Genomic DNA, 23926 nt, shown 5'->3' with positions numbered 1-23926 from the left:
TGGGTAATAGTTAATGGTATTGATCTATCAGAATTTGTTTAGCCATTTACCTATCAGAGGAAATCAAGGTTGTTTGAAGTTTTAAACTATTATGAATAAAACCACTGGGAACATTCATGATGATTTTTTTTTTTTAACCAGTAATTGAATCCAGGGGCTCTTAACCACTGAGCCATATCCCCAGCCCTTCTTATTTTTTATTAGAAACTGCATCTTGATGAGTTGGATAGGGACTTTGCTAAAGTCCTGAGGCTGGCTTTGAACTTGCAATCCTTCTGCCTCAGCCTCCAGAGTGGCTGGGATTACACATATGTGCCACCATTCCCAGCCATGGTGAATTTTTATGTGAAATAAATTTTTATTTCTCTGGGATAGATTTTCAGGAGTGTGATTGCTGGATCATATGGTAGTTAACATTTTTAGGCAGGGTTTTGTTTTGTTTTGTTTTGTTGTCAGTACAGGGGATTGAATCTATGGGCACTCTACCACTGAATTACACCCCTTCCCTTTTTGTTTTTTATCTTGAGTCAGGGTCTCCTAAATTGCCCAAGTTGGCCTTGAACCTGCAGTCCTGCTGCTTCATCCTCTAGAGTAGCTGGAATTATAGGCAAGCACCACCTTACCTGGCTACGTCTTTAATTTTTTAAAGAAATAGCTAAAATGTTTAGCTATGCCATTTTGCATTTCCACTAGAAATCCGTTTTCTTTGTATCCTTGTCGGTACTTTGTATTGTCACTATTTTTATTTTATTCTAGCTATTCTGATAGCTGTGTAGCAATATGTCATTTTTTTTTTGCATTTATCTAATGGTTAATGATATTGAATATGCTTAACTACCATGTTTATATCCTATTTAGTGAAATGTCTTTTTTTTTTCCTTCCCTCTTTTTGGTGGAAAAACGTATATTTAGAATTAGCACGCTCTTTGCCCATTTACTAATTGGATGTTTGGAGGTTTTAATGTTGATTTTGAGAATTCTTTATATATTCAAGATACTAGTCCTTTATGGAATATGTGGTTTGCAAATATTTTCTGCCAGTCTGTAGCTTGTCTTTTCATGTTCCTATCAAGTTCTCATTTGCCAAGCAAGTTTTTAATTTAAAAAAATTTTTTTAGTTGTATATGGACACAATATCTTTATTTTTATTTATTTTTTTAATGTGGTGCTGAGCATTGAACACAGTATCCCATGCTTACGAGGCAAGCACTCCACCACTGAGCTACAACCCTAGCCCGAAAGTTTTTAATTTTTTTTTTTATTTTTCTTTTTTTCATTTGTTTTAATTAGTTACACATGACAGTACAATGATCTTGACATATTATACATTTGAATCAGATGGGATATAATTTCTCATTTAGTTTTTAATTTTTTATGAAATTGAGTTTATCATGTTTTCTTGGATCATGCTTCTGAATTTTTTTAAAGACCAATTTGCCTTTTTTTTAAAAGTCCAAGATCCCAAATAGTTTCTTCTGGGGCTGGGGATGTGGCTCAAGCGGTAGCGTGCTCGCCTGGCATGCGTGCGGCCTGGGTTCGATCCTCAGCACCACATACCAACAAAGATGTTGTGTCCGCCGAGAACTAAAAAATAAATATTAAAAATTCTCTCTCTCTTTCTTCTTTTTTTTTTTTCTGAAAGATAGTTTCACCATTTAAAAAAATATTATGACAGCTTTATTAAGATATTTTCACTTGGGGCTGGGGATGTGGCTCAAGCGGTAGTGCGCTCGCCTGGCATGCGTGCGGCCCGGGTTCGATCCTCAGCACCACATACCAACAGAGATGTTGTGTCCTCCGAGAACTAAAAAATAAATATTAAAAATTCTCTCTCTCTCTCTCTCTCTCTCTCTCTCCTCTCTCACTCTCTCTTAAAAAAAAAAAAAAAGATATTTTCACTTGCAAAGTATGGTGGCACATGCCTTTAATCCCAGCAGCTCAGGAGGTAGAGGCAGAATGATTGTGAGTTCAAGGCCAGGCTCAGCAACTTAGTGAGGCCCTGTCTCTAAATAAAATATAAAAAAGGGCTGGGGTTATGACTCAGTGGTTAAGTGCCCCTGAGTTCAATCCCTTGTACCAAAAAAAACCACAAAGATATAATTCACTTATCATATAGTTTAAACATTTAAATGCATAGAAAAGCAATTGTTTATTTTCTGTTTATAGATTTGTCTATTTTAAACCTTTTATATAAATGAATCATTCGATATGGCCTTTCAGTAACTGAATTATTTCACTTAGCATAATGTTTTAAACATTCATCTATGTTATTCTGCTTCTGTACTTCAGTAATATTCCATTGTGTGGACATCATATTTTGTTTATCTGTTCATTGTTTGATGGCTATTTGGTTGTTTCCTTTGTTATTAAAAATAATGATACTATGAAAATTCATGTGCAAGATTTTTTGTAGACATGTTTTCCTTTCTCCACTTGTTGAAAAGTCTCCTTTTTTTTCCATTAGTTTTCTTTTGTGCTGCTTTCAAAAATCAGTTGAGTATATCTATTTGAGTGTTTCTGGGTTATCTGTTCCAGTGAGCTGTGTATCTATTTCACACCAATATCACAGTCTTTTGAGTACTGAAGCTGCATAGTAAGTCTTGAAATAGGGTAGACTGATTACTTCCTCTTTTTTCTCTTTTGAAATTGTTTTGGATACTCTAGTCCCCTATGTTTCCATTAAATTTTAGAATAATATTGTTGATATCTACAAGAAATCCTGCTGGAATTTTTATGGAAGTTGCATTAAACCCATATTTCAGTTTGGGAAAAATTGATTACCATTTTGAATCTTTTAGTTCATGAACATAATTTTTCTCTACTAGATCTCTGATTCAGAATTTTGTATTTTTCAGCATTACAGGTATTATATAGTTTTATTAGGTTTACACCTATTTGTGTTTTTTTTTTTTAATCAAGTTTAGGAAGGTCTTCTCTATTCCTATTTTTCTGAAAATATTTATGATGAATGGGTACTGAATTTTGTCAAATGCCTTTTCTGCATAAGTTGATATGATCATTTAATTTTTCTTCTTAAGTTTGTTAATATAATAAATAACAGACTGGTTTTTGAATATAGAACCAGTGTTGCATCCTTGTAATTAATCCTACTTTGTTATGCAATGTAATTCCTTTTTTTTTTGTATTGCTGACTTCCATTTGCTAATATTTTAAATTTTCCCTTTTTGTATTGTTTTTGTATCAGAATAGTAATATTAAATTAATAAAATAAGCTGGGACATCTTCCCTGCTCTTCTATTTTCTCCCCGAAAATCATCTGGGCTTGGAGATTTCTGTTGATAGTTTTTAAATTTATAAGTTTAGGGGCTAAGGATACAGCTCAATGTTAGAGTGATACCTAGCCCCTGGGCTTGATCCCTAGCACACGCCGTCCCCACCAAAAAAAAAAAAAAATACACACATACATATTTTTGCCTGTATCTGTGTGTTTTGTTTGTTTCCTTAATGGTTACAGGGCTATTCAAATTATATGAGTGGTAGTAGTTTTTTTATTTCTAAACTTTATTTTCTTGGTACTGGGAATTGAACCCAGGGGTGTTTTACTACTAGGCAACATTCCCAGTCTTTTGTATTTTTTGATTTGTGACAGGGTCTTGCTGAGTTGTTGAGGGTCTCATCAAGTTACTGAGGCTTGCCTTGTACTTGATGATCCTTCTGCCTCAGACTTCCAAATCATTGGTTTTACAGTTGTACACCACCATATCCAGTTAGTTGTTGTTTTTTAAATAGAAATTAACCCTCTTCCTTTAACTTAGCAAATTTATGTTTGTAGACTAGTTAGTGTTTTCTTATTGCCTTTCAATATTTGTAGAGCCTGTAGTAACATCTTTTGTCCATTCCTGACACTGGGAATTCATATCTCTTATTTTTCTTTGTCAGTCTTCCTGGAGGTTGCTAGTTTTTTGTTTTCATTTTTTTTTTTTTTCAATGAACCAACTATGTTTCATTGATTATTTTTCTTCACTTTTATTGATTTCTGTTCCCTACTGTGTCCTTCCTTCTGCTTGCCTCTGGTTCTTTTGCCCTTCTTTATTCAAGGTTCTTTAGGTAAGAGCCTAGATTATTGACTTCAGATATTTCCTCTTATATTTATTTTAGTCCTTAATTTCCCTCAGAACTATTTTAGCTATGTTCCACAGAAATAAATTTATTATGGTTTGTTTTATAGCTCAGGATATAGTCTATCTTAGTATTTGTCCTATCACATTTCAAAATATTGTGTATGTATTGGGTGGAATATTCTATAAATGTTGATGCGATCCTGTTGGTTTATGTGATGAGGATTTCTCTTCAGTTGTTCTATTAGTTGGTGAGAAGGGACATTGAAGTCCTCAAGTATTGTGAATTTGTCCCTTTCTCCTTTCAGCCCTGTTTTTGTTTCATGTATATTTCACCTGCATTATTTGGTGCACATGTAACATTGCTATGCTTGCTTGATGGATAAGCCCTTTTCTCATTTGATAAGTTTTTTCTATGTCTCTGGTAATTTTCTTTTCTCTAACATATTTATGTGATATTAATATAGCCACTTCTGCTTTTGGAAGTTCACATTTACACTATACATTTTTTTCTTCCCTTTTACTTTCTGTTTAAATCATATTTGAAGTGAATTTCTTATAGACATATCATACAATTAATTCATAAGATAGTACCTTATATAACCATATCTTAACACAATTTACTAGTGTTTGTCCTTTTACTAGTTTGAGCAAAGTGTCCCTTTTTTCTTCCACCATATTGTCTTAAATACTTTATCTGCTTATGTTGTGAACCACATCATATAAATTTTGTTTCAGCCATCAAAAGTAATTTAGAAAACTTGAGAACAGAAGTCTATTGCATTTACCTGTATTTTTTCAGTTACCATTTTCTTTCTACCTCCTTGATGTTCTAATATTTATTATTTTATCATTTCCTTTTTGTTTTTATTCAACTAAATAGAACTTCTTTTAACCATTCTTTTAAGGTCGGTCTGCTGGTGAGAAGTCATCTTAATTTTCTTTCATCTTAGAGTGCTTTGGTTTCTCCTTCATTCCTGAAGAATATTTTCTCTGCCTACAGAATTCTGGATTGCATTTTTTGTCTTTTAGCACTTGAAAAATATGTACTGCTTTCTTTTGACTTTTCCCAGTTGTCTCCATCTCTAGTGAACATCAGGTGGTTGTTTTGTGGCGACTACTCTCCTAATCCTAACCTGCTCTGATATAGTCCTCTGCTCTTGGTGAACAACCTTTTTATCTTGAGATCTTCCTTTATGACTGTCCTGGGAAGTAGATTCCATCTCTCCTGTTACACCTCCATTTCTTATTGTCGCCCTCCACCCTTTATTGCTTACTAGGAAGAATTTTTTTTCCAGCTTTGAATATCTGCAGATATGTTCTTTCATCCCTCAGATTTGATTGATAATTTGGCTATATGTAAAATTTTAAGTTGCCTGAGAATTTTAGTCATTGCTCCTTATCTTTATCACTTATGTATGAACAGGTTTGAATTTGAGGGCATATTTTTCATTTTGTTATAGATTTTCACCTTCTGTACCTTTTTCTGGTGCTCTGAAATTTGACAGTGATGTGCCTTTTCTTCCATTATATGACTCAAAGCATGCCTTTTTTAATTGGGAAATACATGTCACTCAAACTTGTACAGTTTTCTTTTAAAAATTCTTATTGTTTTTTCTCTACTCTTTATCATATTCCTTTATTGGATCCCTAAAACCCAACTTCTGATTTTGCTTGTTTTTAATCTTTTTGCCCTATGTTCTAGGAGAGATCCTTGGCTTTCTCTTCCATCTTCTGTTGAGTTTTTCTACTATATTATTGTTTTTAATTTCCCAACAATCATTTTGTTGGTTTTTTTTTCTCATTTCCATCTCATGGATATATTTTCATATTCTCTCTTGAAAGTGTTTCTAAAGTCAGGTTTATTGAAGTATAATTTATGCAAAATTAAAATTCATCCTTGAATTCACCCCTACAGGGAGTGGCACAGACCTGAAATTCCAGCAACTCAGGAGCCTAAGGCAGGAGGATCACTTGTATGAAACCAGCAGAGGCAACTTCATGAGGCCTTGTCTCAAAATAAAATTACACTGAGCTATAGGGTCTAAGGCTCAGAGAGAGGTAGAGCATCCTTGGTTTCAATCTCCAGAGCCACCAAAAAAAAAAGAAAGAAAGAAAAGGAGAGAGAGAGGGAGGGAGGGAGGGAGGAGAGAGAGAGAGAAAAAGAAGAGAGAAAAAAAGAGAAGAAAAAATTACTTCCTTTAGTGTATAGTTCTATTAATTTTCACAGGTAACAACCACCATAATCAAGATGTAGAGCAGTTCTTTGGGAGCTCTGATCACCATAATGACTATTTGTGTGTGTGTGTGTGTGTGTGTGTGTGTGTGTTCATTCCTGTAGGGCTCTCAGAGTTCCCAAAGCATCTTCTGCCCTCTTTTTTTTTTTTCAGTGATAGAAAAAATGTGAAATGATTGATCATTTAACATATAAACTTTTAATTGATTCCTCTGATTCAGAATACGTTCCTCTTAACCATATTTATGCTTGGTGTTTCCCATCCCAAGGACTCTGTTTTACATTTCCTGTAGTATAAAACTCTAGTCTTTTTCTAGAATGGAGAAGGAAACTAACTATGAATTAAATATTCAATCCATCTACTTTTTTTAGGGTTACCTTTTTCCCCACTTCTTTTTTTTTTTTTTTAAAGAGAGAGTGAGAGAGAAGAGAGAGAGAGAGAGAATTTTTAATATTTATTTTTTAGTTCTCGGCGGACACAACATCTTTGTTGGTATGTGGTGCTGAGGATCGAACCCGGGCCGCACGCATGCCAGGCAAGTGCGCTACCGCTGAGCCACATCCCCAGCCCTTTCCGCACTTCTTGAGTAAATATTGCCAATTCCTAACCCTTTGAGGGGTTCTGCTTTTCACGTTTCCTCATTGCTGATTCAGGATTTGGATTTCTCAAAAGTGTCTTAAATAGATATTCAATCTGTCTGCTTCTGTTGTCAATTCTGCTTTAAGGAATTCTGCTTTTCACCTTTCTTACAGATTTAGAATTTGGGTTTCTCAGATCTGCCAAGTCAAGGACCACTTTGGCTTTGCAGTTTGTAAATGTTGCTTTCATCTCATGTTTTCTTTGTCCTCATAGGTTTTATGCCTTTTATGGGGCTGGGGATGTGGCTCAAGCAGTAGCGCGCTCGCCTGGCAAGCGTGCGGCCTGGGTTCGATCCTCAGCGCCACATACAAAGAAAGATGTTATATCCACCAAAAACTAAAAAATAAATATTAAAATTCTCTCTCTCTCAAAAAAAAAAACTCTACTGTTATTTTAATGGCTTTTAGGAAAGGATAGAAGTAATCATATGTGTTCAATCCATTATACTTAACTTAAAAGTACCTTTTCTTAATATTTATTTTTTAGTTTTAGGTGGACACAATCTCTTTATTTTACATTTATTTGGTGCTGAGGATCAAACCTGGTGCCTCGTGTATACTTGGCGAGTGTGCTACCACTGAGCCACCACCTCAGCCCCCAAAGTACCTTTTTTTATTTAAAAAAAAAAAAAAAAAGGCTAGCATTGTGCAAGAAATCCTTTATGTCTATCTGCTGCCTATTTCTCTAGCCTCATATCTCGCTCTGCTCCAATGGGCCTCCAGCCTAAGCCCCAACCACATGTATCTATTTAAGTGATTGCCAAATAAACCATGTTCCTTTATACCTCTGAGTTCTGTGCATGCTATTTTTTCTCTTTATGTTGTTTGTCCTCTCCTTTCAGCTTTGCTGATTGTCTAGGTCCTTTCTGTCAGAATGCTTATGGTATTATTGGAATTATTTACTTTTTTTTAAAAAAAACTCACCCTTAACGTTTCTTAACCTAGAGATACAGGTGGGAAGGCTGTTCATTATTTTAGCTGCAGGATATATTACAAAAACCTAAAATTATTTGCAAAATTTGATGTGTGTGCATATTTTTTGAAAATATGGAATGTTCATCAGAAATACCCATGGAGCTTTTTAAAAATTATAGTTGCTTTAGGCTCTGCTCCAGAGATCTGCTGAGTAGAGTCTTTAAAATTAGGGCTCAATAAGGTGTGTTTTCAAAAAAACTTCCTAAATGGTTCTTTAGAACAGGATTTCTAAGTATAATCCTATTATCTCCAGGACCTGGCATATAGTGAATGCTTTTTAATATATAAAGAAAGAATTAGGGAGGACTTTATGGTCAAGATATGACCTAAAATAAATTTCCTGTGTGAAACCAATGTACAAGTAGGGAAATCACTGATTTTCTCTTTTTATAAATGTAGTGATATCATCTGTTTCCACCACTTTGGGATATTTAGGAAATTATGAGGCTTGATTTTTTTTTTCCCCCCCAAAAGAAAAGGACAGTTTTGGAGAACAGGCTACAAGAATATAAGAAAAAAAATTAAAGATTAGGCATTGGGCAAGTCAGATCGTCTACTAGTTTTGGGGGTCAACTTTATGTAATCTGATTTTGGTTCCTCTGGTTGCAAAGGGTTTTCTCTTTTTATTTTATAGTCATGTGGCTCCAAAATTTTAGGTTTCTATACCTTTGGATATTATAAATACCATTTAAATTCTGATTTCTTCAAAATGTCTAGTGATATGGGAAATGAGGAGATTGACTATTGCTTTGGCAAAAGTATATAATATTATTGCAACTGGTTGTGACTGAAAAAAATGAGAACAGAAAAAATTTCCTGGAATACCCTGTCTTATGTTTCCTTTGTGTTTAAAGTTTTAAAATATATAAGATAGTCTTCTGTTTAACTCATATGCCTCTTTTACACAGTGTAAAGCTGCTGGTGTTTATGTTTTAACAAAAAGTGTCATATTCTTTACTTTTTTGTATTTTCTATTATTTTCCTTAGGTATTTAAGAGATTATGGCATCTGAAACCCACAATGTTAAAAAACGAAACTTTTCTAATAATATTGAGGATCATTCCATTGATCTTCCTAGAAAAAAGATCTCTAATTTCACTAATAAGAACATGAAGGAGGTAAGTCCATGGTTTCTAAGAAATGGGCAGGTCATTTTAAATAGTCAGGTCTATAGATTGTTCTGGTTAAATTGTTTAACTAATGGGAGGGTAATAATTTTGCTTAATATGTAGAATTAAGTAGAATTATTGAAGTATAGCCATTACATTCCTAAAGCTCTAAAAACTTTTTGTTAAGTATACTGTTTTGATATGCTATAATTCTAATATTTTGGTATAAGAGGAAGCTCAGAATTGCACATAACTCTCCTATATTCATATATGAGTACATGACCAGTATAACTCCACATCATGTACAACCATAAGAATGGGAAGTTATGCTCCATGTATGTATAATATGTCAAAATACATTATACATTCTACTCTTGTGTATAACTATAAAGAACAAATAAAAGAGCTGTGGTTGTAGCTCAGTGGTAGAGTCTTGCCTAGCATAGGTGAGGCACTGGGTTTGATTCTTAGCACTGTATATAAACAAATAAATAAAATAAAGGTCCATCGACAACTAAAATATATTTTCTAAAAAAAAGAGCAAGCTCTGGGATTCCTTTTGTTCAACATTACAAAGTTTGTTAGTATTGATATAATTTCTTTTAAATAATACTAAACCTCAACTCACATATTAAGCCCCTTATAAGCATAATATGTGACTAGTGGTGTGAAAAATAGGGAAATGGATGTGTTGCTTTGTCACGGATACCTAACTACAATGTTGTACCTAATTTTTTTTTTTTTTTTTGGTGCTAAGGATTGAACCCAGAAGCACTTTACTACTGAGCCACATCCCCTACCCTTTTTATATTTTCAGACAGGGTCTCACTAAATTGCTTATGGCCTTGCTAAGTTGCTAAGGCTGGCTTTGAACTTATGATCCTTCTGCCTCAGCCTCCCAAGTCACTGGGATTACAGACGTGCACCACTGCATCCAGTTTGTGCCTAATGATTGTTAGGACAGAAGAAGCTTTTAACTTCAAAAATATATCTATTGAATTTTAATTTTGTTGACATCAGTCATAAAGTTGACATATAACCCTATTAAAGAATTTAATGTGCTACAACTGTTTACTTTCTTTTTTTCAGGTTAAGAAATCTCCAAAACAGTTGGCTGCTTATATAAATAGGTAAGAACTTTTTTAAAGTTTGTGTGCAACAGCAAATATCAAAAGCTGGGGAACAATGAAAATATGGGGAAAATAAATATTCTGTTATAATAGTTAAGTTATTATTAAACACTTCCTTTCTTCCAGGCTACACTAATACAGATATCAATATTATCTCCTTTCCCTTCAAACATCCTACTCAATAAGTATCATTACCCATAATGGTGAGAAAACTTAAGGTCAGATAAGAAAACTGATTTGTTCAGGATCGGTCAAAAAGTGGTAAACATGGCATACATTTTTAGATCTGCCTAACTCTAAAATGACTTTCCTACAAAAGCACTGGTTTTTAAAGTGTAATCCAAGAACCTAGGGATCTTGAAGCCATTTCAGAGACTTTGTGAAGTCAAAACTATTTTCATAACAATACTAAAACATATTTTTCTTTATATTCACTCTCCTGAAAATGGTATGATAGTTTTCTAGAGGTGACATGACATTTGATATCATAAGAGACTAAATGCAGAAGCAGAAATGAGAATACAGCTGTCTCCTCTTAAACCAAATATTAAAGATTTGCAAAAACATAAAACATTGTTGTCACTTGTTTTTGTTTGTTTTTTGATTTATAAAATAGATGTTTTTGTTTGTTTGCTTAGGGGGAAGGGTTGGTAAAATATTCTGTTAGTATGAATGTTGGTCAGCAAAAACACCTGAAATAAAAAAGGTATAAGGTGGAGAGATTTATTTTGGCTTCCCATTTCAGAGGTTATGGTCATTTGGCCCTGTTGCCTTTGGGTCTGTGGCAAAGCAGTACATCATGGTGGGAAGCATGTGGCAAAAGTAACTGTTTGTCTTGTTGCAGTTAGGAAGGGAAAAATCGAGGAAGAATCCAGGATCCCAATATCACTTTCAAGGGCATTCTCCAAATGACCTTTCTTCTACCAGTCTCCTCCACCTTGTAAAGATTCTACCCCTTCCTAATAGCACCACAGCTTATTGACCAAACCTTTATTTAGTATATGGACCTCTGAGGGACTTTTAAGATTCATATCATAACAATATGTAATAAGTCTATTATTTTTAAAATGAATTAAATTTTCCCAGTTTTAGTTTCTAATACCATAAATATTAGTACATATTACCCACATAAAAAATTCTTTTAAGCCCTGAAAATTTTTAAGAGTGCAAGGCATCCTGATACCAAAACATTTGAGGACCACAGTATGTAAGGTTTGCTCTGTTGTGTTCAGTCATACTCAAATATACTTCTCCTTTATCAAAATTATGTTAAAAATATTCAAACTGGCAGTTTAACATTTTGTCAGAGAAAGAGTAGATAGCTCAAAAAAGTTATAATTTTCTTTTTCCCAAATGGCCTTTTACTATTTCATTTAAAAAGTATCTAGTTATGTCTTTATTTTCATCTGGTCTTTATTTTCATTGTTTTCCAGGTAATTTGTAACTTCTTTTTTATTTTCCTGTATAACTAATAGTTAACACTTTTTAAATTCTAATTACTTCTAATTTTATTAGAATACAGCCACAAAACATGGGCTATTAAATCTCTCTGTTTAAAAACTTAAAAAGTTTTTATATTTTTTTTCACTTAAGAAAACAAATTCTTATTACAGAACAGTTGGCCAAGCTGTGAAAAGCCCAGATAAACTACGAAAGGTGATCTATCGCAGAAAGAAAGTTCAGCATCCTTTTCCAAATCCTTGTTACAGAAAAAAACAGTCCCCTATAAGTGGGGGCTGTGACATGGCAAATAAAGAAAATGAACTGGCTTGTGCAGGCCACCTACCTGAAAAATTACACCATGATAGTCGAACATATTTGGTTAACTCCAGTGACTCTGGTACTTCACAGACAGAAAGCCCATCATCTAAATACAGTGGGTTTTTTTCCGAGGTAAGAAATTTTCCTAAATCATGTTTAGTTTTATTCCTGGCTATTTGTTTGGCTTATTCTTCTATCATAATAATTTACCACCCATTGAATACAGGCTTATTTGAGTGATAGTAATTCCCTCAGATAATTTTCTAGATTAACCAAATTTGAATCAATGATTTCTTCTATTTCTCTAATCTAGCTATATATAAGATTTAGTGAAATGCTTGACAAGCTGCTGTAAATATCCAGAATGACAGGTTGGCCAATAGAGGTGTAAACTAAAGGAAAAAGACAAATGTTGCCTAAAAAGTGGATCACCAAAGCCCATTATCTAGGCACAGTTTGTTGAGCTCTCAGAATTGCCTAGTAGAAGTTTTATTCAGGCAAACGTGCTAGCTGTTCTAATTATAAAATTAATCATAATAAAAGTGCACATATTTACATACATCAGGATGTTCACTGATACATAGTAAAAACTAAAATCAATCTAAACAAACCATGATATATAAAGACTGGAGAATTTGCTATTAAAAATGAGGTCAGTCTATGTTTTGATGTTGAAATTGTTCATATAAATGAAAAAGCAAGGCTTTAAAAAAATGTAGATTTTATTTTATTTTTTTCAGAGTATAATCATATGTACCTATTTGTCAGAATATGGTTTGGAAAGATACATGCCAGTCTATTAGTTGTGATTATTTCTGGGGAGTGAAACTGAATGTTTTTGTAGGCCAGTAGAGAGTATCCAGTTTGATCTTATTTAGCTCTGTTTTAAACTTCTCACAATATAATTGTATTGCCTTATTATATAGAAGTAGACACATTTAAATGATATTATATTGCTTGTCACAGAACTAAATTTTTGTCGTTTCTTTCTTATACCATTCAGTTGTTAATGTCTAGCCTATGTTTATCTTTTCCTTTTATTCACACTTATAAATAGCTAAAAGTAATTTGTCATATAAATTATTGGGTTTTAAAAGAAAAATGGTAGCAAGAAAAAAAAAGATTTTATATTTGTTCACATCATTTGTTTACTATGTTCAACTGCAGTATTCTTTTTTGAGCCCAGTATAAGGAGTCACCTTTGCATAATTTAAAACTATGTCAGTAGACTGTTTCCATTGAAAAAAATAGTTTAATATCATGTTTCAGTGTGCTTTTTAACAAACTAGATTATTGCCTTTCAGGTTTCTCAGGATCATGAAACAATGGCCCAAGTTTTGTTTAGCAGGAATTTGAGACTGAATGTAGCTTTAACTTTCTGGAGAAAGAGAAGTATAAGTGAACTTGTAGCTTATTTGGTGAGGTAAGTGTGCCCTTTATGCTCTTAGTTCAGTACAAGTAATTTTCAATGTGATATTAGAAATGCCTCTTGTTTTTTTATGCTTTTATCAGCTAAAAACTTCTATGTTTAGTTTCCATAGAGACAGTATGGTTTAAATTACATTCATCACCAGTCTAAGAGTAATCAGAATACAGAAAACCTTCTGTATATTACCTTCATTTTATTCGGGTCTCTCAAATGTTACCTTTTGGAGGACTTCCTCAGTTATCTTATTTAAAAATAGTTATTTTTTAACTCCCTGTCTCCTTCCTTGTTTTATTTTTCTCCATAGCATTTATCATCATCAACCTAACTTTGTATATTTCTACTTGTTTATTATCTATCTCTGTAAGCCCACCCCTACCTCCTACACATACACAGAAGTGGAATGCAAGTCCTATCTCTTTGTTTTCTGCTGTATTTCAATATCTGACTCATCATAGACACTGGGATTATTTGTTAATAAGTTTCTAAAAGCCAGTATGATGATTATAATATGAAAGTAAATAAGGAATTTGGCTCTCTAAGCAATGCTATCCTTTTTGTACCCCTAGGATAGAAGATCTTGGAGTTGTGGTAGATTGCCTGCCTGTACTCACTAATAGGTAAAATTAGTATTTTTTAGGAAAAAAAAACTAATGTAAGCTTAAAGAAGGGCAATTTGTGGCCTGTTTATAATTTCATAACTTAAAGATTTCTTTTAGTTTACAGGAAGAAAAACAATATATCTCACTTGGCTGCTGTGTAGACTTATTGCCTCTTGTAAAGTCATTACTTAAAAGCAAATTTGAAGAGTAAGTGCTAATCTAAATTTTAATTCAGTTTTCTCTTTCAACATCCTTGATTTTGTGTGTTTTGAGTACATAGTAGTGGATTTGGCTCCATGGACTATCCATGGTTTCTGTTTTCAAGGAGCTTATAGTAAATTAGGAAAAGAATGTGAAATGACTGAAGAACAATTATAGAAGCTTCTATAAACAAGTTACATAAAGTATAGTTTTAAGAAATATGACATAAAAGTACTGAAAAATTTTTAAAGGGGCAAGGTCAGTGTGTATGTGTGTTTGGGGGGACAGTATCATCTTTATAAAGGCTTCTTGGATGAAAACACTCGAATTTTGTAATATAATGTCATTTCAGATATGTGATAGTTGGTTTAAACTGGCTTCAAGCTGTAATAAAAAGGTGGTGGTCAGAACTATCATCCAAAACAGAAATTATAAGTGATGGGTGAGTATGACTTTGAAGATAAATTCATCCTGGGTTCAATCCCCAACACCACAAATAACAAAAAGATAATTTTTTGCTAAGTTTTCTTCAGGAAAGCAACTTTAAACAAGGTGGTAATTTTATCCCATGATCATCAGTGTATAATATTTATTCTGTTCATTTTCAAAGAAATATTAACACTGTTCATTTGTGAAAATCACACATGGAAATTAAATTCCAGAGCCCAGTAATCCCCTATATCCCTCCTAGCACAACCTACCCTTCATTTTAGAAAGAACAAGCACAACAGTAGCTTAACCCCCATATCCATTCTGTGATAGGGGAGGGGAATAAGGAATGGAGGAATTTTACAGGGTTCTTTGGTTATCTAGACATTAACCTGGGAGTCTGATGTTGATTACAATTGTAAAAACTATATTATAATCATAATTTGAGTATTATCTTACTGTAAAAATGTGTTGGTATTGACTAAATGAACCAGATTGTCATGAAGCTGCAAAAATTTCCTAATTTCCTTAACACCCATTGATTTTCTCTATAAGCTCTCAAAATTTCCCATTTCATACCCAAGAACAGATTGCCAAATGCTGTAAATTCTTAGTTGTTTTCTTATCTACTTGGACAGCTAAATAACCTTGAATTTCTGTGATTGACATGTCCTATTTTAAATAGTTACTTGACTTTAAATAATGTAGTTTTCTCCTTGTAAAATTGAACAAAATTAAAAATTCTTTTTATTGGATTGTGTTTACTGTCAAAGTTCATATCCCACTATTTGTTTCTTTTTTTCCTCCTAGAAATATTCAGATTTTAAAACAACAATTAAGTGGCTTGTGGGAACAAGAAAACCATCTTACTTTGGTTCCAGGATATACTGGTAATATAGCTAAGGTAATCTATATTTAAATTTAATGTTAGACATTAAAAATAATACTGTTGTACATTTATAAACAAACTATTCAGATAATTTTGTACTATTCTAAGAAGTTCTGAAATCAATCTCATATTTGCAAATGTTTAAAGTCCTCTGGATGTATGAGTGACCTAGGCAGTAAGAACAGGAATTAGCCATTGAATATGTTTCATAAATAACCATAGGAATGTTGTGCCAGACAGCATGTTCCAATCAGACAGCAATATTTGAAAAAAGTTAAAAATTCAGATAAATACAAATCAAACCAAAGACAATGACACTCAGGAAATAAAAGTTGAAGAATACAATTAATTGGTTTTGGAGTGTTCATTTTTACTTTGCTTTTATATCATCCTTTTTGAAAAAGTGAATGGTTTAATTCACAGAATGAATTTGACATTGATCTTTATTGATTTGTCTCTTAAAGGAAAAGGTATGTTGCCAGTTTGGATTTCAGTATTTAAATTCCATAAATCATTGGTAATTATATTACAGAAGAAATTATTGTAAAGAAACATTGTTTGGGGGCATACTACTATCATAAGTGAACATTAACCAAAATTATAAATGTATTCATTGGTTTAAGAAAACAGTCTAAATAAGAGAATTTATATCATGGATTCTTCTTGGATACATTCAGAAACAGAAAAAAATGACATTAAGCAAATGTGTTATCACATTGTGTGATTTTACTTTATAGAATTCTTAATGATAATACAAACAAATCAATTTAGTTTTGTTTTTTCAAATAGAATATGCATATCCACTTCTGTTAGAAGGCCTTGCATTTTAGACAGTACAACTGAAAAAAATGATCCTTTCTTTAAAAATTTGCTTTAAATTTTAATTTTTTACAATAAGAAAAGTTTTATAGTGAACATAGTCTCAAGGTATTATGCTTATTATTGAAGACTGTTGAGTGAAATATGGCCAGTATATTAAAAGGCCAATAATAAACCAAATTAAACCTTCAATTAATTTGTAATTTTTTGGAGATAGAAAACAGAGGGCTCCAGCCCTTGAGTTTACATAGCGCTGGTCAAATTCCTCTCAGTTTTAACCACGAAAGCAGAGTGGTCTGAGCATAGGAACCAAAACATTCACCCAGCACTTAACTGGCATTTCTTGAATGTGTGCTGTGTGCCAGGCCCTGTGCTAAACAAGTGCATATAAAAATATCATATAAGACTTGACTTGTAACTTCTACAGGCCACAAAGAGAAACTAAGGCAAATCAATCAACAAAAGTGAAGAGAAAATGGGTTGTATGTATTTGTATTTACCATGCTGGCTAATGAAATGTTTTTGTTTTATCCTCTAAGGATGTAGATGCTTATTTATTACAGTTGCATTGAGATATTTCGTCTACTAAAGAGCATTTGGTTATTCAAAACATCCTGGATTATATGATTTCCAAAAACAAGTCTCTTCTGAGAACTATGAACTGTGGAAGAAACTGAAACCATTTTTTCTTTTAAAAAGCCACATAATGAAACCACTAATGAAAACCTAACAATCTACTTCACATTGAAGTGGAAAAATATCCAAACGGAGCAGCTTCAACTTCAATGAGGTGAAAGTGCACTACAAAGATTGTTCGCCTTTGCTGCATTTGGGATTTATGTGGTTATCTGGTAACATTGTTTAAGAACTACTGGTCTTAATGCAGTCCTGCATAAGAATATAATTTATACTATGTGAAAAAATAAGGCAGGACTTATTACTAGGAACCACAAAGACCAATCATTATTAATTTTTTATTGTGTTTTATAAAAAAACACTTGAATGTGTGCAGCTATTTTCTTATGTTGAATAAATTTCAAAGTTTAAAACATCATAGTAAATAATCAATATTAAAAATGTTTTCTCCACACTGAGATACTGTGTATATAAATGCCTTAATTATTAATAAGCCAATGTGTTATGATACCAATATGTTTTTTAAAAATTAAAAAAAACCCACCAGGCATGGTGGGTACATGCCTGTAATCCCAGCCACTTGGAAAGCTGAGGCCGGAGGATCACAAGTTTAAGGCCAGCGTCAGCAACTTTGGAAGATCTTGTCTCAAAATATGTAATTAAAAAGGGCTGGAGATATAACTCAATGACAAAGTACTCCTGAGTTCAATACCCAGTACAAAAAAAAAATTAAAAACAACCATAGTTCTGGCATGATAAAATCATGAAATTAATTAAATCAGGGGTTTACATTCATGTAGAATGCTGTTGTTGAAACATTTTCCATACTAGTTTTGAAACTTGAGAATGTTTTTAGAAGCTCTGATTTTTTTTTTTTTTTTTTTTTTGGCCAGAATGTTCATGTCATGTACGTATGTGTTATCTCTGTAAAGAAAAAGGTGAATATGTATTTGTATTAATGTTTAACTGGAAATGTTCATGGAGTTGGCTAATTTATATTCACTTTTTATTGTATATAGATTTCTAATATTTTTCATTTCTGTATCATGTAAACTTTCTTCATTTGAGTAAATTCACTAAATATTTCTATTTTTTTGCTTTTTTAATTCTGATTTTACATGAATTTTAATTCTTTATTTATCAGTATACTGACAGATTCTTTATTTACTACTTATTTTGAAGAGTTACTTATATTTTCAAATTGTTTACAGTTAATGCTGACCTTGTATTTTAAATTCCAACACTTTACATTACTACCTCTGCTAATGGTTAGTATAAAATGCCAGCAGACTGTATGCAGTCTTTCTTTTTAAATTCCATTTTTACTGTCAATGAACCAAATTCGCGAAATCTCTTGATACCTCTATATCTAACCTGTCTTGAAAGTGATTGGGTTTAATACCACTACTGGTGGTTCATACATCCATCTTATCTTTAATAAGCCTAACAAACATTTGAGCAAAGATAAAATTGAATTCCTCTTCAGTAATCTTAAGAATGCAGATCTTCAGCATTTACCTAGTTAGTAACTACTGGTAAGAATCTCTAGCATTTTTCTTCCTGTAAAAATGTTTAAAAGGTTACCTCGCTGAATTCTGTTGTGAGTGTAAGCTATATTTCGGATAGCTATGTATTCCTCACAATGAATATCAGTTGTAGTAATTGGTTATTAAGGCTTTATATTATAAAAATTCCAGATTACTATACTTTTATGACTTGAAAAGTCATTGTTTAGGATGTGTGAATTGAATTATAAGCCTGCATCATCCTCCCTGTGAAACCTTAAGATGGTGAAGTACAACCTTTTTGTTTCTTTTCCTTCAGTTATCATTATCTCATTTAAGAGTTTGAACAAGTTAGCAGAGTTGGACTATGGTGGTAATGAGGCTAAGGGTATGTGTTATCCTTTTAGAAGTTTGTTAACATTACTCATGCACAAAATGAGTTCATGGCTACAGACTGTACCTTCGCTCCGTGTCCATCTCACAGTCTACTGTAGGTCATAAGGAAGATGGTATATATAGTTTATCATAAACCATTGCCTTCAAATGGAAAGATAAGTAAAATGATTGGTGTGTGCTACTGTAGACTTATAATATTAAGATAAAATATTCAAAATAAGAAATCTTTTGTAAAATTGAATTTCACAGTGTTAAATAATTGGATCAGATAATTGACTACAGTATTTTAAAAATCAAATTTCAGTAAATCAAGTATCAGTAAAATATAAATACAAACACAAATGAAATATAGTAAGAAGTATTATGCTTTTAATACTGTGTTATTATGCCTAATTTAGGTTTGTTGAAGGCAAATAATACTTCATTTATATATTAAGAACTAGATGACTGCAGAATCTAGCTCACAGAGATATTCAGAAACACATTTCTAATTTCTCTTCTTGGCCTTTACAGTTTGCATTAGTACTTACCTTTCCCAGTTACTGAGTTTGATTAGAATTAGGTTAATTTTTAAGATTCTTGGATAAAGGATGTTAGATAAATAACTATTGTTCACCACTTTTGTTGTTCTTAAGCTCTTCTGTGCTACAGCATTTAATTAGAACGGTGTTGATCTCCAGAAAGAGCCAAATAAAGTGTTTACAAAGTGTTTGGGCTGTTGTATTGACCTAGTTTAAGACAATTGCTGTCTGTAGTTGCTCATTTGTTGCACTGCTGCTAAGCAATATACAGAACTGAGGAACTTCCCCAGGTCTCTATGCCTTTTTAGCTTTACTTAAGTTTTCTATACTTTTAAGTTTTCTATACTTTGCTAACTTTGCAAGTATAGGGACAGATAGTTTATTGAGGTGATAGAGAATTATAATCAAGGAATTTGCATCGACGAGATAAAATGAATGGATTTTGTAATGAATGATCAAGACCAGAATAAGGGTTAAAAATCAGGGAACCAGTGTTATCAAATGATTTTTTTAAATTAATTTTTGTTGGTAATTTCAAAGATAATTGGCACTGATTATTTATATAAATCCTGAGATGTGAATATTTGGATATAAGTATCTAAATCCACAGAGGAGTCAGTAAACATTAACTGCTACTAAGGAATTAAATTCTAACAACTATGAATATACTTGGTACATATCATGTCCTAATGGTAAACATGGTTGGGTATATATGTTCAGTGCTCCATTTCTAGCCTTTGAAACAGTCTTCCCAAACAGATTATTTCTATATTTTGCAAGTTGATAAAATTAACATCAATGGATAATTAATTGAGTGACTATGAAATCATTTAAGTGCTTAGTTACGTTAGTCAAGGAGTCTGAGAAAGTAAGATTTAAGTTAATATTGTATCAGTCATTCCCAGTTATCTTAATATTTAAGAATAAAATAGTAATGCCAATTTCCTTTATTAATTTGATGAAAAAAATTAAAATTATAAGCAGCTGACTCAGTTCACCTGGAGTAACCCATTGGATACACTACTTATTTTTCAATACAGACTGATTTTCTAGATTATTTTAGATGGAAATAGTATTGTATGTTAATGGATATTTACTCCTATATTATTCTTTTTCTCATAATTTCTTCTTTCTTTCCTTTTCTTTCCTTTTTTTTCCTTTTCTTTCCTTTTCTTTTCTTTTCTTTTGGTACTGGGAATTGAACTCAGGGTGCTTAACCACTGAGCTACATCCCCAGCCCTTTTATATTTTATTTTGAGACAGGGTTTAGCTAAGTTGCTTAGGGCCTTGCTAAGTTGCTGAGGCTGGCTTTAAACTTTTGATCCTCCTGCCTCAACCTCCCAGGTAGCTGGGATTATAGGTGTTCATCACCACACCAGGCTCTCCCTTAATTTCTAATTCTTCTAGTCACAAAGATGTCAAAGAAAACTTTGTGGCATACTATTCTTCCTCCTTTTTATTCTGGAGTAGGGGCATAGAATAAATAGCTTATCCCTAAACATTATATACTTCTAATTTGATTGATGAACAGCACCAACTATTAATAATCAAAATAAATACTGCATATTCTTTACCCACTGTTCTAATAACATTTTCCAATGCTGTATTTTAAGTAATATTCTATTTAAAATATTCATTATAAATTTCTCTGGGTTGAGTCATTAACAGTACCTTTTAAAACCAAACTTCAATAAAGATTAAGTACAAGTAAAACATATATATACCACAGAATTTTGCTTTGCAAATTGGAATTAGTCATAAAGCAAAAAGATATAGTTGCTCTTTACCAGGGAAACCCACAGATACAATGTGTTTTTCTAAGCAAAACTTGTTATATATTATTGCTTTGATATACAGAATTATTACTCTTTGAACTAACAAGTTTTCAGATGGGAGATGCTAAGAGTCCAAATAAGGATTCAGCCTCCATTTGCATTTGTTTTGATTCTTTGGCCTTAAAATATTCTGTATTCTTTTTCATAGTTAAACTCAATTTTTAAAAAAAGTTCTGGACCCACCCGAGACTGTTACAATGCCAGATTTACACCAAAGCTCTAGAAAGAGTTGATCCAAAATGTCTTTCAGGATAAGAAGGAGTTACTGTGAGTCTTGGAATACAGTGAATCACCAGAATTATTGTATTGTATTTATAAGAAAAATGTGCAACATGGAGCTTGGATTAGAATTTGAACTCACCTTCTAGAAATCGTAAATAAAGTTTACATCAACTTACTTTTCTACTTGTATTTTTAAAAAAATAAAAACTTTGTTAGGTCTTTGGATAAAATTAAACAAGTGAAAAGACCTTCTTTCCCCTCTTTCCCTGAAGTACACTTACCAGGCTCTTTCTGTACAGCTGCAGCTTAACTTCAACAACAGTAGGAGATGAAGGTTGATACCTTTCTTGTGTGTAAGTTCTAGAACTCACAGGGCTTTCAGAGAGCTTATCCTTTTCCCTTAGCAGTCCAAATGACTTTCCCCCAAGAAGTTTTAAATGACCCGACATTTTGTATAGTTTGTCAGCAAATTGATGTTTTCTCTTTATGAGAAATGCCTTCCATTTTAGACTCAGCTTCTGTGGCATAGACCCCTAGTTTTGTGGTCAACTCTCTTTGTCTTTACTTTTGAAGGCTTCTCTGCCTTTCTCTTAGACATTAAATGTTCTTCAAATTTCTATCATAAGGTCCTTTCTCTACTCACAACCATTTCCCTGAAAAACATCACTTATTGCTTTGGCTTCCTTTACCATCTGCATTAATTGTTCTCATCTTAGAGATTGAAGGCAAATCGTGTATTGGTTGATCAAATAGAAATGGATTTTTTAAAAAAATAAAACATTAAACTGTATGTTTATCATTAAATATATATCTTTCCCTAAACCTAACTCCTAGCTCTAAAATGTTGCGTATTGAAAGAATCCATTGAGATATCCTGTAGACATCCAAAATTCAGTACACCCAGAATTAATGTCATTCGACACCTTCGTGCATCCTCATCCATTCTGCTGTCCAGACATAATAAGTTCTCCTGGGTCCTGGATTTCCTTTCTCATTGAATAGTCCTACTATCAGGAATCAAGCTGCAAGCCTCTGAATCATCCTTGAAACATTTCTGAATCACCAAATCCTATTGGTACAACCCCTGATTTTCTCTCATCTTTCTACCTCTCTTTCTCTCCTGCCATTAACCCAGCAGTTTTCCTAAATTATTGCAGCAGACCTCCTGGTCTCTCTGGTGTTGGTCCTACATCCCTACAATGCACTCTATACATACTGCCCCAGAATAATTTCTAAAGTATAAGTCCTATCATATTATTCCTTAAAGCCTTTTAGGAGAATCTAAAAAGTATAGTGTCTTAGTCCATTTTCTGTTTTAACAAAGTACCTGAAACCAAGTAATTTATATATATATATATATATATATATATATATATTTTTTTTTTTTTTTTTTTTTTTAATAGTTCCAAAGGTAAGGAATTTCAAGAACATGGTACAAGCATCTGCTCAACATCTACTTGGGCCTTCTTCCTCTATTATAACAGCCAACTTTATCACATGGTAAGACAGAGCAAGTATGCTAGCTCTAGTCTTTCTCTGAATAAAACCACTAATGCCATCGAGGGGGACCAGCCCTAATGACCTCATCTAATCATAAGTACTTCTCAAAGGCCCTCCCTCCAAATAACATTAACTATGAATTTGGAAGTTGTTTCAAACACGTGAAATTTTAAACCATAGTGTGTGGCTTACATCTCTCCATCTGCCAGAACTTGTTTAAATTTGTGGAAAACATCATACTTGGACTGAGGATGTGGCTCAAGCACTCGCCTGGCATGCGCGGAGTGCTGGGTTCAATCCTCACCACCACATAAAAATAAAGATGTTGTATCCACTGAAAACTGAAAAATAAATTTTAAAAAATCATACTTCCTCTGCAAATGCTTTGTTCATCTCAACAATATTTCCCTAACTCAACCAGTTAATCACTTTCTTAGTCTTCCGGTCTCAGTTTCCCTGGAAAGTCTGTAGCCTTTCTGTTACAGTGCTCTGCCATATACTCTCATCAGCCTTCTTTTATTACTAGTACTTGCCAGCATTGTGTAATTGCCTATTTGTCTTCATGGACTGATAACCATGTTCTGTTTCACTTCCCCAGTGCCTAGCACAAAGCCTGGCAAATAGTTAGCATTTATTCTTTTTGAGTAAAGCAAGGGTGTGGAATGTTTGGACATAAATTGTATAAAAAAGAAATTTAGTAATTCAGAGGTGTTTGTCATAGCAGGGCAGCTAAAAATGAGTAGTTCTAGAATACAGATCCCCAGTTTTCTTTTCACTTTGTTCATGTTGCCATAAAATAAAACCTTAGCTAAAGTGTCCTTGATCGCTAATGGTTGTTGTATTTGGTTTTTGTCATATGATTTATTTGTTTCTTTTGGTTGCTGTGCTGGTATCACATGGTAAGACAGAGCTGGGGATTGAATTCATGGCCTTGTGCATATTGCACAAATGCTGTACCACTGAACTACCATTCTCTATGCCTATTTATGGTTTCTACATTTTACATGAGATCCATG

The 23926-nt window shown here is 32.9% G+C and overlaps 1 protein-coding gene across 2 annotated transcripts in view; it reads left to right on the top strand.

Moving 5' to 3' along the window:
- Katnbl1 (katanin regulatory subunit B1 like 1) overlaps positions 1–19541 on the top strand; it is a 37752-nt gene extending 18211 nt beyond the window's left edge. Inside the window, exons 2-10 of one of the 2 annotated variants that reach the window (XM_005337141.4) lie at positions 8917–9047; positions 10128–10168; positions 11782–12061; positions 13234–13352; positions 13925–13975; positions 14075–14164; positions 14511–14600; positions 15398–15491; positions 16835–19541. In XM_005337141.4, the coding sequence (XP_005337198.1) occupies positions 8931–9047; positions 10128–10168; positions 11782–12061; positions 13234–13352; positions 13925–13975; positions 14075–14164; positions 14511–14600; positions 15398–15491; positions 16835–16867 (915 nt within the window). In that variant the 5' untranslated portion in view covers positions 8917–8930 and the 3' untranslated portion in view covers positions 16868–19541. The remainder of the gene's footprint in view (positions 1–8916; positions 9048–10127; positions 10169–11781; positions 12062–13233; positions 13353–13924; positions 13976–14074; positions 14165–14510; positions 14601–15397; positions 15492–16834) is intronic. The other variant, XM_021734460.3, reaches the window with a different exon arrangement.
- Positions 19542–23926: the final 4385 nt, after the last annotated feature.

This window comes from Ictidomys tridecemlineatus, chromosome 5, assembly GCF_052094955.1.
Source record: "Ictidomys tridecemlineatus isolate mIctTri1 chromosome 5, mIctTri1.hap1, whole genome shotgun sequence".
Taxonomy (NCBI): domain Eukaryota; kingdom Metazoa; phylum Chordata; class Mammalia; order Rodentia; family Sciuridae; genus Ictidomys; species Ictidomys tridecemlineatus.
This window is presented reverse-complemented; position numbering and strand designations above follow the sequence as displayed.